Source organism: Oncorhynchus keta, chromosome 1, assembly GCF_023373465.1.
Source record: "Oncorhynchus keta strain PuntledgeMale-10-30-2019 chromosome 1, Oket_V2, whole genome shotgun sequence".
NCBI classification, from domain to species: Eukaryota; Metazoa; Chordata; class Actinopteri; order Salmoniformes; family Salmonidae; genus Oncorhynchus; species Oncorhynchus keta.
Window position 1 is genome coordinate 27430272 of NC_068421.1, and position 14643 is coordinate 27444914.

At 40.4% G+C, this 14643-nt stretch overlaps 1 protein-coding gene across 1 annotated transcript; it reads right to left on the minus strand.

The window, feature by feature from the left end:
- Positions 1 to 56: 56 nt before the first annotated feature.
- LOC118362292 (RNA polymerase II-associated factor 1 homolog) lies at positions 57 to 5084 on the minus strand. Its single transcript, XM_035742547.2, has 14 exons — positions 4777 to 5084; positions 4520 to 4549; positions 4171 to 4263; positions 3926 to 4047; positions 3740 to 3806; positions 3532 to 3633; positions 3322 to 3427; positions 2782 to 2850; positions 2472 to 2575; positions 2243 to 2359; positions 1884 to 2012; positions 1568 to 1673; positions 1293 to 1374; positions 57 to 1179 (listed from the first exon to the last, which is right to left on the minus strand). Exons 1-14 carry the CDS (start codon positions 4824 to 4826, stop codon positions 761 to 763), a joined length of 1596 nt encoding a protein of 531 aa, XP_035598440.1. The 5' UTR covers positions 4827 to 5084; the 3' UTR covers positions 57 to 760.
- Positions 5085 to 14643: the final 9559 nt, after the last annotated feature.

Genomic DNA, 14643 nt, shown 5'->3' on the forward strand with positions numbered 1-14643 from the left:
AGAGGGGACTTTGGAGAGGCTGACTGTTAGCAGTATAAGAAACATACAGGCATAAATGTTGTAAAATCAGCTACCACCATTTATTTACAATGTCTAGATGTTAAGAGAAGTTTCCATCATACAACTGAATTTATACAGGTTAATAGTAGCAGTTTCTGGGAGGGAAACAAGAAATTGGCAGAAAAAGAGAAATGTTCTTTTGAAAGTTCAGTTCAAAATGTAAAAAACAAAACTTTCCCACATTTTATTGGCTGTTCCTATCACATTTATAATGCATTGTATCCTCAAAACGCTAAGGACAAAGAAACAGATTTAACAGGTTTACCTGAAAATTAAACAGAAAAAATGTTTCTGCTTTCACACCAGTTTAAGTACCTCATATTAAAGTGAGAAATCTACAAACCAAAGACAAACTGACTTAAAAATAACAGCTTAAAAATAACAAAATAAATGTTTAATTTTGTTCAATGAAGCATGTACTGTACACAGCGACTAAGATAGTAGCTCCAGCTATATCTATGAACAAAGGTCTGACAGATTTGAGTGACATTTACAGGTACCCAAAAGCCTTGTAGAAGTCCCTTAGAGGTTGTGTCTCTCCTAAAAAAGTAGCAAACTAACATTCAACAGGAATGAGTTGCTAGCCTGGGAGTCAGTCTGTAAAAACATGGCTGTTCTGAGGGTGGGGCTTGTCAGCGTGGGCTGGCTGGAGCTCGAGGGTGAGGCATGGTGTGCTGGCGTTGTCACAGTAAGAAGGCTCTTATTCACTGTCACTGCCGTCGCTGGAGTCGGAGGCCTGCTCACTGCCACTCCCGCTCTGGGCACGGCCACCCTCTGAGTGGTCACTACCGCTACTGTGGGCCGGAGACACGCTCCTACTCCTCTCCCTATGGCTCTCCTTCTCCTCGCTCCCACTGCCCTCCTCCCCACTGCTCCGGGCTGCTCCATTCTTGGGCTCGTTGTCGTCGTCATCACTGTCGTCGTCGCTACCGAAGATCTCCACCTCATCCGCCAGCTTGACCTCCTCCTCGCCACTCTCACTGCCGCTACCACTGGCCTTCCTCCTCCGCTTCACTCCCTCTTCATCATCCTCAGCTCCACTCCGCTTTCCATCCTCATCCTCCCTGTCAGAGTCACTGTCAGAGTTGTCTCCCTCGCTCTCGCTGCCCTTCTCATCACCTGTGAGTGGAAATAAACAGACAATTCATTCATATGGACCTAAGAAGCAGTGATAAACAAAGAGCCTCAGACACAGTGGTGAACATTGGGGAGGACAGAGGGGAGAGACTGACCAGAGTCTTGCAGTTTACCCAAGTCCATGTCCTCTTCTTCGTCCTCTGGTTCATGGTTCTCCAGCTGAGCCTTACGCGCATCCTAATGGACAAAGACGGATGTCATGATTACTCTGATTATTTAGATGTCTGCAAATGTATACTTCTCTGCTTATGTCCAGCACTATCTGCTCATCTCTATCAGTGTTGAGGTTCACTTATTAAGTAAACACAGTAGTTTCCACAGATTGAAAGTAATGCTCAGTGTAGAAAATAGGCCTAATTAGCAATCTCACCTGTGCTTCCAGCTCCTTGTCATTCATGTCTCTGTGCTTACACACCAGCACAGCGTTTGTAGTAGACTGGGCTCCAGCCTTAGCTCTCCTCTTACTCAGCCGTACTCTGCAATCCAGGACAACACAGTCAGGCCAACAACCTTCTTCACTGGTGGTGTCCTCAGGCCAAAACAAACTAACTTAACCCACCCTAGCAAATACAAATCTACCAGAATAATGTGACTCTCTCTTCAAAGAGAATCCCATGTCTTCTCCTGCCAATGTAAACCCAAAAGACCACACTATGAGACCCCCCCCCATCCAGGCCAGTGGTTACCTGGTCTCCAGCTCGTTGTAGTAGACTCCATCTCCATCTCTGAAGATAAAGAAGTAGTTCTCCTCGTAGCCCTTGCTGGCTTTGTTCTTCACATTCCAGTTGTACTCCCTGGCTATCTTATAGTCATACCTAGAACACACACACCATCACACCTTGTTCAATGCTACAGTAAGTGTGCTTCAGAGATTCCAAAATCCTAATGGTTCGGTCCTTGGACATGGTGAACCAAGTAAGTATGAGGAAGTAGACAATGGCAATGTGAAACCTGAATATTATTGATAGGGATAGTTAACATATCAGTAGAATGGTTGGTGTCCTGTCTACTCAAGGTTCGTGTAAATACTTGTTGGATGACTCACAGATCATCAGGCATGTAGTCCAGCTCTTCATCCACGTCTCTCTTGCGCTTGCGAATCGTTTCCTCATTGGGCAGGAAGTAGGCCACAAACTGGTTTCCTTCCTCATCCATCATACCTCTGCAGGGCACAACAAACAATTCAAAACAGAATGTAAAATTGTCATAGTGCCGGACAGTCGCAAAAAATAAAAATCACAGGCACACACACAGTGGCATTGTTTTGTCCTCACCTAATCATGGCCTGTGACATCATCTCCACACCTTGGGGTGCTGACATGTCTTTAGGAGCAGGATCAGAGTCGAAGATTACCTGAGCACACGGGTTGATCCACATCTGGGGAGCAGAGGACAGAACACACAAATTCTTACTCTTTACCAAAACACAATAGGGCTAGACAACAACGGCTAAACGCATCCAGATTAGAACAGATAAACGAACCAATGACTGCCCAGAAACAAAGACCATGAGAATAATTCAGATAGGAAGCCAAGACCAATACAATGGTACTGTATGTCCTGTTGAGCGTCATGGGTGCTCACCTTGAAGTCAGGGAATACAGGCATCACCTCCACAGGAGTGACTCTGGGTTTACTGTAGTGCTGGGCAATCTGGGGGAAGAGGATGAACACCACGTGTGACGTACAGATGTAGGATATTAATTTGATCACTTTTGTTGCTGAGAACTTTCCTTCACCACAGGAAATTCTGATGAGCTTCGCAATTGACTTAAATCCACTGAAAAACCACACTAACATAGTTATATTAACAGTATCCCACTTTTCATGTCACCTCATTCTGACCAGCTAATAGCCTAACCACCGATCAAGAAACATTATGGACTAAACATTTAAATTATGTTGCTGCAGGATTATTTTGCCTGCGACAATATAGGTACATGTAAGATCCAACATCTGTCCAATAACTGATGGAATAAAGAGGATATTGCAATCGTCATATTAGAAGGAGCATACAATGAACTGTCATCTCTGTGTAGCTGGACATTGACGGTTACTGTAAGATCTATTTGGACTGAATAAAGCACAGTAAATTGTGCATAGCCAAACACGGGGCACTCTCACCGGTTTCTGTGCATCCTCAAAGGTCTTTTCAATTGCAGCAATCTGGCTGTCCCTATCCTTGTATATCTCCTCCTCTGTGAACTGCTGCTTGACAGACACACCGATCCTAAGGACAGAACACATAGGTCATAGAAGGGGTGGGACAAACAGAAAACAAGATGGGAAGTACGCTGAATGTGGTGGTTAGCTAGCCTGTTAGGTCACACTCACTTGACTTCCACTTTCTCATTGGAGACACCATATCTGTTGAACTCTGTAGAGATGTACTCAGTTTTCCTCATCCACGGGACCACCTTGGCGTGCTGCTGAGATCTACAGGAAGACAAACACAAGGCTCATAGCACAGACCCCAAGTCACTAAGATTTTCATTGAATTTTGTCAAGACACTATTGACTGGTACACAGTCTGTATCCAAACCTTTTCGAGCTGGATGGAGCTGTGATGTCTTCCTCCAATAACTTCTCATCAGCTGGATCAAGAAGAACTAGAAAAATAAGGACGGGACGATTCTAAATCAATACTACACAAGCTTCAAGTAACTACCACAAAAATATATTGACTGTTTGGTATAACAACGTGTGTTTGTGTCATTCATAAACATACTGCTGGGGTCGACGCGGTATGTGTCTGGGTTAATGAGGTCGATGGTGACGCCAAGGTCAGGCTCAGTAAGCAGTTCGTGTTTGTGTTGCTTCTCTAATGACGTAGCCTTGTACTGCACAAACCTGTCAACACCAGACAGGGCAGCGTCAGAGTCAGCTACAGTGGCAGTACAGTATTTATGGGAGAAAATAAATAGACATAACATCTTGACTGACCTTTATGGCAGAAGGAACAAGGGTTTTTACCTGTGCTGGTCAAATGGATATGTGATGAATTTGGGATCAAATGGGATGTCAGGCAGGCTGTTGCAGTACTTTACCCGACAGACCACTCCAGACCTGGGAAATTGGTTGGGACAAACACGGAGTCACACATTTCAAAAGTGTACAAAAAACAAGTAGCCATCAAAATCATGTTCTATCAAGCATTGATGCCTCAGAACCCAAACTGATAACTACCTAATGGTCATATGGGTTTTGATCTGGCCATGATATCACCAGCCTTCCACACCATTTGTATTTAAAACACACAATAGCTTGAGCTGTAAATGAATCACTCTTTTGTTTTAACATGGAAAACAAACTGCATGTATACCTCTCTGGAACAGTTCTGTGTGATGAACTCCTAGTCAAGTAGAGAGAAAAACAAGTGGTTAGCTACACACTCAGCTGATAGATTGAAGAAAAACAAAATAGCACCGCCCCCCTCTATTTTGACTTATGTTAACTTATCACGGGACAATCAAATCATATGTAAATGATGATGATTGCTCACCATCCATGTCGTCATTAGCTAGGTTAGCTAACGTTATCTAGTTGCGGCAAAGAAAATATATAGGAGAGTATATTTACCTGTGACCGTCTGAGTCTCGCTGTGCTTGTGTCTGGATAGTTGGAGCCATGATATTAAAAGAATGACCACGATTGGAAGAACAGTTTCTTAGAAATTCAGACAACCGTTCAAGTCACTCCTTACTAAAACACTTTACCCGAAAGAAAGAGAAACTCCGTTGATTACCTAGCTAGCTACTTACTCCAAAGTACTCAGAGCTTTCGCTTTTTTTGCTTTTCTGTCCTGGCTGGATGCTCCTTACAACTAGCAGGACCCCTGATATTTTCATGGGTAGCTTCCGACATGCCTGAATATAATTACGTCGCAGATATACGGGCATTCTTTGCTATATCTCGTGTGTGGATTTGTGGCCGGCAGTGGAACCACAGATAGAATAAAGAGACAGACATTTCACCAGATATATAAATGTGAAGCATCCGGTTAGCTGCAAAATGTATGACCATTTTAGAGACACATATTTCCTTCAGATTACACAGACCCACAAAGAATTTGAAAACAAATCCAATTTTGATAAACTCCCATATCTATTGGGTGAAATACCACAGTGTGACGTCACAACAGCAACATTTGTGACCTGTTGCCACAAGGACAACCAGTGAAGAACAAACACTGTTGTAAATATAACCTTATGTTTATTTATTTTTGTACTTCAACTATTTGCACATCATTACAGCATTTAAATGTCTTTATTATTTTGGAACTTTTGTAAGTGTAATGTTTACAGTCTTTTTTTATTGATTGTTTATTATCTCTTTCACTTGCTTTGGCAATGTAAACATATGTTTCCCATGCCAATACAGCCCTTAAATTGAAATTGGAAGACCAGTGGCCGGTAGTTGGAGATGGAACAAGATGGATTTTGGCCGACATTTACTCATCAGTGAAACATTTGATCTCAATACAGTTTTTGTTACAAACAGAGTGAACTAGGTTTGGTAGACTTCACCCTTTGACAAAGTTTTAAAAAAAGGCCTTGTTTAGCAGGGGTGCAAAGGCAAATTGTTTGTGCACAAGCGCACTTCAGAGTAGACGTTCCCCAAAGAAATATGCAAATGTTTGCTAGAATGCGCCAATAGGATCTCGCTAACTCGTTCTTGGCTCTGCCCACCTCATTGCTTTTTCTGCCCACTATGGCTCATTTGTTCTCATTTGAAACAACGGGCTGTGGTCTATCTTGGTTAACTCATAAAAATCTTTGGTAGTACCATGAACTGCCCCGTATCAATTTATACGATTCTACGTTGGAAAGCAAGATACTAAAATAAAACATCACTACCCTCTACTGTATTGGAATATAACATTGAGAAATTATATACCGACATCAATCTGCAGCAAATCTGAAACTGTTTGAAATAGTAGTACAACAAGCTTGGAAAATGTATTCAGATGCAAAAAAATAAAACCAAATGTACCATTGGTGTCACTGCCCAGTTTAACCCAACATGCCACTTTCCTAAACAAGAAGAAGTCAACATTACAAAGATAAAACTTGTGTTAGGCTATGACTGACATTACAGAAGGATGATCTTCAACGAAGACACATTAAAAGTTATGAGGTACAAGTCAAAATGTGGAATTCATCTAAGGTTTGTAATAATTTTCCACATTTGCTAGAAGAGCATTCATGACATTATTAGTGTGGTGTGAGCTTTCCATCAACAAAAAAAAAACAGAAAAGCTACAAAAAAAGCTACATTCAACATTTTAGTTTGAGCGCAAATGACAAAATACTGATGAGTGCATTTTATATTATCGTCATGTTGGAAGATTTCCAAGAGTAAAGTTTTTAATTGAATATGTGTATCATGTCAATAATGTTGTTAGTGTTTTACATAGCAAAACAATCCAGTGACACTGTCATGTAAGTGCCCAGACTGAAGCAGATTATGTATAGACACAGATGTGAAAACAAATAAACAAACTAAAATGTGTACAACCATGATAATGTGCAAGTCTACCAAAATGCACAAAAATGACATTGACTATGGACTAAACATCATGTAAAAATATGTTTTCAAAGCATCTGCCAAGTGTTTTCCCACAATGTTTAACCTATATCACATATTAACACAGACAATGGAAATAGAACATATGTATGATGGTTCATGCTTTGGTGGGGAACACTTAGCTGCCACACTATGCATCTATTCCACGGCAGGATCCCCTCCCTGGTTCTTCTTGCCAAGCTGGGTGTCTCTGCCCATATCCAACAACAATCCAACTGCATTCAATGCAGTTTCTTCATGTTGACAATGACCATGCGGTAAATCTAGGAGGGAACCAGGAGCAGGGAGGTAGAAAAAGACTAATGATTCTCATTATTTTATAGGAGCGTCTCAAACATACAGCTCCCATCCTTTTATATCTGGAGAGAACAATCCATTATGTGCTGTTCCTCATATGCTTTCGCTGTCTCAGGTCTGCATCTGTCCAGAGGGATCCACTCTGTGGAAAGGGGACAATGGAGACTTCATTCATGAAAGTGTCAAGAACTCAACCTGATCATGCCCATTCTCTTTGTCAGTATCAGTAAACATATTCTTGCAATGTGCTACATGGTAATAACTATTAATAACAGTATAGTTTTCCATTTCAGATACAAGTTATAGTACTGCATTTCATCTGATCACACCCATGAACAGACAGAAATCAATATTAGGATTCACCTGCTCAACATGTATAGCATTTGGCCGGGGTCATCTGCAAATACCCTGTAGTAACAAAATGAGAAAGGAAGGTCTGTTTGATACTTCATCTGGATATTTGTAAGACGATTAAGAATCAGCAAAGTTGCTTGTGTGTAAAATATGATTAGGTACGCATACCCATCTCCCCAGTGATAAAAGGCCTGGTCCTGGTAGAAGATGCATAGGAACAGCCACACGCTTATGGTCTCCACCCAGAAGATTACGAAAATGAACCATAGTGAGGAGACTAGCAGCTCACACACCATCCTGGGGCTTCTACAATGAGAAATAACAGAGAGAGGGGAGTTAAACCATAGGGGAACATAACACTACAGTCCTCTACAGACCAATAGAGAAGGTATTGGTAGGAGCAACATGACTACAGCTAGTCCTAAAGAAAGATAACAATATTAAACAAAATACATTTTAGATATTTATAGCAAACAGGGTTTGGTTTTGGTTGAAAGCAAGGACATTTCAGGGATTATCAACACTAGTATTCAAGCCCAAAACAAACAAGCAGAATGTTGGTCTTCACCAACTAACAGATGCCCGAGCTAAGTATGGATGAAAGTTGATCAGCAGTGTTCAGTGAGGGGGTAACAAACTGATCGCTAACTCTCAATCTGGTGACATGTATCATAACCAGCTAACAAGAAATATTGGAAATAAAGTATCTTACCTTTTAATCGTGATGGGAGCAGATTTAACGGTATCCAAGTCCGTGAATATCAGTGACATTCATGGAGGCAAGCTGTTTAGCTAAACTTGTTTGTTATAGCTAGCTAGCTATTCACAATGCCACAGCTAGCTAGCAATTAGCACCAGATGACTGGGAGTGTTTTGTATTGTTGGCTAGCTAGAACAGTTAGCTAGCTTGCTTAATAACTAATTTGAGATTTTAATATGGTTTCACTTGATCAAATATAACATTGTATAGCTATTTAGCCAGATAACATGCATGTTTTCGTTGTTCAAGGACAGTTTTGCCTGCATGCTCCAGCAAATGTTACCAGTGAGTTGAGTTTCCGGGAGTCAGAATCCGCAATTACTGCACAGAATTTGTGGAGCAAAGATTTGATCAACAAGCACTAGTCTGGGTACCAGTCTTAAACTATCATTCCACTCCTCGGCACTCCGTGTCATATGTGTGTAACGTTAGCGATTTCAGTGCCAATATACATTTTATTTTAATTTGATAATTTTGTATTTGTATTAGGGTATTGCATTTTCATTTAATATTTTAGAATTTGTAATGCACAGATTGAATATTTGTAACTTGTATTTGAAAAAAAGTCCCCAGCAAGGATAGCCTACTCATTAATAGAGCGTGGGTTTCGAACCACCTCAGTCACATTTCACACCCCTTTGAGCTCATATTCAGAGATTATGGCACCATTATAAAGTGGGTGGTTCGAGCCCTGAATGCTGAATGGCTGACAGCCGTGGTATATTAGACCGTATACCATGGGTATGACAAAACATTTATTTTTACTGCTCTGATTACGTTGATAACCAGTTTATACTAGCAGTAAGGCACCTTGCGGGTTTGTGATATATGGCCAATTTACCACGGCTAAGGGCTGTGTCAGGCACTCTGCACTGCGTCGGGCTTAAGAACAGCCCTTAGCCGTGGTATATTGGCCATATACCACACCCCTCATGCCTTATTGCTTACATATAACTGACTGGGTTCGAAATCAGGCCTAAAACACAACAACAACCCTTTCTGTGGCAAACAGAAGCAGAAGGATCTGTGCACCCCATTTAATGAGAGTGCAACAGAGGTGGTTTGGAGATCTATGCATGTGATGAGCAACCTAGCCTGAGATCTGGAAACATTATGTGTTAGTTTAACTCTGGTTTTAATGTCTATGGTTTGACTGATGGGGTTCTAACCCAGATCTCCTCTGCACCAGACAATGCAACTTTTCAGGTCTCAGAGTTACTCATCACATGATCTTGGCTTTAGCTCAACAGGCAAACACAGTCTTAATCCAGTCAGTCACATGTTAACCTTATAATGAATACCCTTGCTGAAAGACCTGAAACTAACAACATCTAACAAACTAACACGTCAAACTAACATGTCTTCAAGTCTAAGCACAAGGCAAGGTTCTCATCCGATAAGCATGGATCACCAAACTACACTCTTTTGATGAGTAACTTTGCTGGATCTTGAAGACTTGTATTAGTGTAGCAGACGGTGATCTGTGAAACTCACTCCTCAGCCTGAAGTGTAACTCCTTGCACAATTGAAGGCCTTTTTGAATAGCACAATGGGTTGAAATGCCTCAAAAGGGCAGTCACGTGTTTATGAGGCAAAGGTCCTGAGTTCGAGTCTCCATACGAGCTGAATCAGGGGGAAACGCTACTCGTTAATAAGCAAGCAGTGTGTCATCCTTTACATTAACTTATCTCTATAGGCTTTAGCTAAGTGGGCTAACACAGTCTTGTGCCATGCAGGAGACCTGGTTTGAACCCAGTTAGCCACAAGAGCAAGATTAAATAGGGAGTGGAAAGGCTGTCCGTAGAAGGGCTATTCAACTATATTCTTATCGGTGCCAAAGTGCTTTTTTTTTTACACTCCTAACACACCCTGTGATCATCATAGAGGGTAACATTCATGTTCCAGAGTTGTAGCTTTCAGGAACGGGGTTATACCAGGGTTCAAATCTAGAGACAAATTCATAGAGGGTAACATTCATGTTCCAGAGTTGTAGCTTTCAGGAACGGGGTTATGCCAGGGTTCAAATCTAGAGACAAATTCATAGAGGGTAACATTCATGTTCCAGAGTTGTAGCTTTCAGGAACGGGGTTATGCCAGGGTTCAAATCTAGAGACAAATTCATAGAGGGGAACATTCATGTTCCAGAGTTGTAGCTTTCAGGAACGGGGTTATACCAGGGTTCAAATCTAGAGACAAATTCATAGGAAGAATAGAAATTCAAGATGCCACATTGGCTTCAAAAACCACCAGAAGCTTCTAATTCTGTAAAAACTACACTTAAAAAAATATATATATATTTATTATGCTCCAAATTCAAACAGGACACAAGTTATATACTAAAATTACTTTATTACAGCTGATTTCTGTTCAATATTCCTCTGCCAGCACAATAGTCATTATAATACAAACAAAATAGTACATTTGATCCTAGTTTTTATTCTTCTGTTTTATGAATCTTTTTACACATTTCCACTCACTTTTTTGTATTTTTTGTTGGTGAAAATGTATGTATAATCTTCATAATCTTTCAGACATTCAATAACAGGTTTCACAATCTATACATTTTAATACAGGTTATATAAGAGTTGTAGTGGTAATGTTGTGCCAAGGAAGAATACTGACATCCTCATAGAAATGGACCCTCTGTTTTCATAAGTAACCTGCCACCATCTTTTCAAGCCTCTTCATTGGCCATCTGACCAGAACGGCTCATATCATGCGATTTCTAAACATTTCATGCCATCAGCCCAAGCCAAGGGTAATGTTAGGTAACTCTTGAGATGAAACAATGCAGTGGTGTTTGGGCTTGGCAGCTCTGGTATGGCACAGTGTTTGACCAGAGGGAGGACCTCCATTTTTCTTTAGCTTGTTTCTCACTCAGTATCCCATACTTTCAGTCAGTAGGACAAAAGTTGACAACATCAATGTTAAATGATAACTGAAAACATTATTCAGGTTGGTGGAGAAGCCTTGTAAATTATTAAAACAAATATGAATACAAGTATCTAAGTAGTCTCACAATTTTTCTTTATTGGGGGGGGGGATTATAAACAAAATGGTGTGACGGGTTGGCAATCAATCTCGAATGAGATGAAGTTTCATTGACGTTTAGTGCTTTCCCGAGATCCTTGGGACGTCCCTACCAAAACTTTCACCATTTTAAAATATCAACTTCAATGGGGTAGGAACGTCCCAAGGATCACAAATAGCAAGGACCTTTCATTGGCCTGACATGAACCATTGGCCCGAAAAAGCTGTTGACCTGAACAAGGGCTATGTCCCAATAATCAGAAATACCGCTCCTTTTTCTCCCCTGGCCACTATTCATAAAAGACTTGTTGGGTATAAGCATTATACTGGTAAATTAACCTATTGAGGCTTTTGACCTCTGTGGTTACAAATGAAAGGAAACAAGAGGTGGAAGGTTTTGGAGAGTATTGGGACACACTCACAGCCCTATGTACTGTAACATAATGAGACCCATGCTTACTTTTTGGAAAGGACAGTTGGATATGATCCAGAGGCAGATATGGGAGAATTGTAAATGGGGAATTAGAGTCTGCAACCATTTAAAACAAACTTCTCCTACGTCTCAAAAAATAAACAAAACTTCCCAGCATCTTTGTGCCCCTGAAATCAAACATGTTTTTGCTGCACAATTGCAGGATCACATTCAACAAGAACAAACAGAATAGTTAATAATCTGGTGGATGTGAATGTAGAAAGGGTGGAATAGGAGAAAACATACCAGAGGTATCAAGACTCACTGCAATGAAAGGCTTCATGAAGGGTGCAATGACTAACAAAGTGTGTGACAGTAAAGGAAAGTGTAGGCTATGCATGCACAGGAAGCAGTAAGAGTCAGCGTACACACAACCAAGCTCACTTTTCATCAGTTACTTTTACAGACCCTCATACCAATCTCAACGTTGTTTAATATTTGGTTAGTGTCTGTCAAGTTAAATAATGTTAGTCTTACAGATTATTTGTTATTTTCTTTTTCACAATGCAAGTTTAGTTTTAAAATGTTTAATCTCTTAAATTGTATATATACACACACAATATGAACATTTCACCCCACTTTAATGAAAAGACGATACATTTCCTAAGATATCTGCATCTCTAGGACTTTTTAAGCCTCGTGGCCTTTTCAATATATATACGTTTTGAAAGTGTTTTAGATTTCCAGATGGAGATAGTTACCCTCTTAATAAATGCAGACTTGGTGTGTGAGGGAATGCAGGTTGAGAAAAGAGGGGTACCAAAATGGCATAAACTCACCCCTGGAAAAAAAGCAGTTAGGAGAAAATACCAAAAAGTGGAGAACATGTTCATGGATAGAACCCACTGTAGGTGCCCAAGTAAATAACTACATAAGTGCTTTGCCACCTTTAAAGATGGAATCTGCATTAGGGGAAACTGTGCCACTGCCCATCCCAGCACCTTTGTTATTGTTTTGTGGACAAAACTAATGAGAGGTGCGTTGAGCAGTGTGGCAAAAAAATAATTGCACGTGCAATGATGTCTGGGGGGGGTGATGAACACCAGTAACAAGTATATGAGCTTCATTCACCTGCCATTGTTACTTTTAGGGTGGTGAGATGAGCTCTTTTTTCCTGATTGCGCAGTTCTTAGTTTTACTCAAGTTGTGGATCATTGTCATTTTAAACACTTTGACTGCCTTACATTAACCAGCTCCCACAAACACGTGCTCCTTGCCAAGCCTGCTGTTATGGTCAAAAAGAGCCTTTACATAGAGATTAGATCGTTCCTTTTCAAACACATTCTGAAACCATGTTACTTTTTTTTCTACTTATGGAAGCTCTGCTCTACTGTGCCCACTGCTTTCATGTTAAACCTGGCCTGGACATTTTGTGCAAAATGTGTTTTTCAACCAAGCATACAATAGAAGTCCTTTAACTAACCCCGTCACCATACTCTATAATCTGTTTTGTTCTTGTCCAACATGAATCCTCCACAGAGCCATAGAAATGTGTCTACATACTGGTAACTCACTTGTAATTAACCCCAGGCATTCAAATCCTGACTCTGTATCGGACTTTAAGGTCAACTATTAGCTAGACTTTTCAACTTCCTCACTTCAACCACATAATACCAACACACTATATGCATCCCTCGGGTTGCTGTGCTTAAAATAAAGTCAAACTACCATCTGTTTTACTGTATACATTTTTTATACTGTATAAAGTGCTTTGACAAGGCAGCAGTATTTAAAGGCACTAAAATAATATCAACTGATAAATGTCAGGGTTCTTAAAGGCATTACAGAGTCTTTGCTCTTGTATCTGACAATCATGTAGCCCAGCATGAATTATACTGATCCTCCTTCTCGGTCATTCAGCCAACTAAGATGAAACTCACAATCTGTCATCCTCCGCACAGCACAGACACCCAGAACCAGCCCTCAAGTACCTGTATGATATTATCACCTTCAGAACTTCTGTTCAACTGATCACTTCACAAACCTCATGATATCGACATCCTTTTCATAGGTACACGAGGACAGATGTACCTCAGGATGAGAGGATCCCAACATCATTTTCATTGAACGATGCCAACATCTGTGCAAACTAAATGGAAACTAGTTTGAAGTGTAATAATTGAATCAATCTGAGCTGAACTAAAACATGCAGGTTTTACACTGAGAATGAATGATCAGTATCAGGGCATAGAAAGGCACCATTTTACTGAGCATTAACATACATATACACTTTTAGCTGTTAGCTAAGCCTTTTGTTTATTATGGATCTGCCATGTCCCTCTGGTTTTGGCTGATGTAGTAATGCTATGAGACACCCACCCACTTGGAAACCCTAAACAGTGAAGATTTGGATCTACTGTAGGTGGATTATGGCCTAAGGAATGGTTGACAATAAGTGAAGACTGCAGCCTAGTGGCCGGCATCACACAGTACAGTAGTACAGAACTGAGTTGAATAGGGCCATAGTTGAAGCTATGGTCAGCCTGGCCCCTAACGTTACATCCGAAACAAACAAATAAAACATTCATATTCTGCTTTAGTGTTCTTATTGGCAAATGGATGGATTAGCAGCTTAAACTCCCACAGGGAGGTGTAAAATAAAATGCAGATCACTAAATGCTGGCAAAATGCTCATTGATATAAAAAGGTTCACTGTCTGTTACTGCTTCTCCAATATATTACATGTAAACACTGAGCTTTCAAATGGCAAGTGTAACTGAATTTCACAACAAAAATCCTACGTCAATGATATAACCTCTGCTAAAAAAAAACATATCTTGCTCTTACCAGCTGCAATTCCCCTAAAAATATTTTCTTTCTTAATATAAAAAATAGACAAATAAGAAAAGTTCAACATAATTTGACTAATTCTACAAAACCCTGTTTAAAGCCAGTTTAATGGAAGCTGACCATAATACAAGCCAACAACATTGTGTCCCAGTGTCCC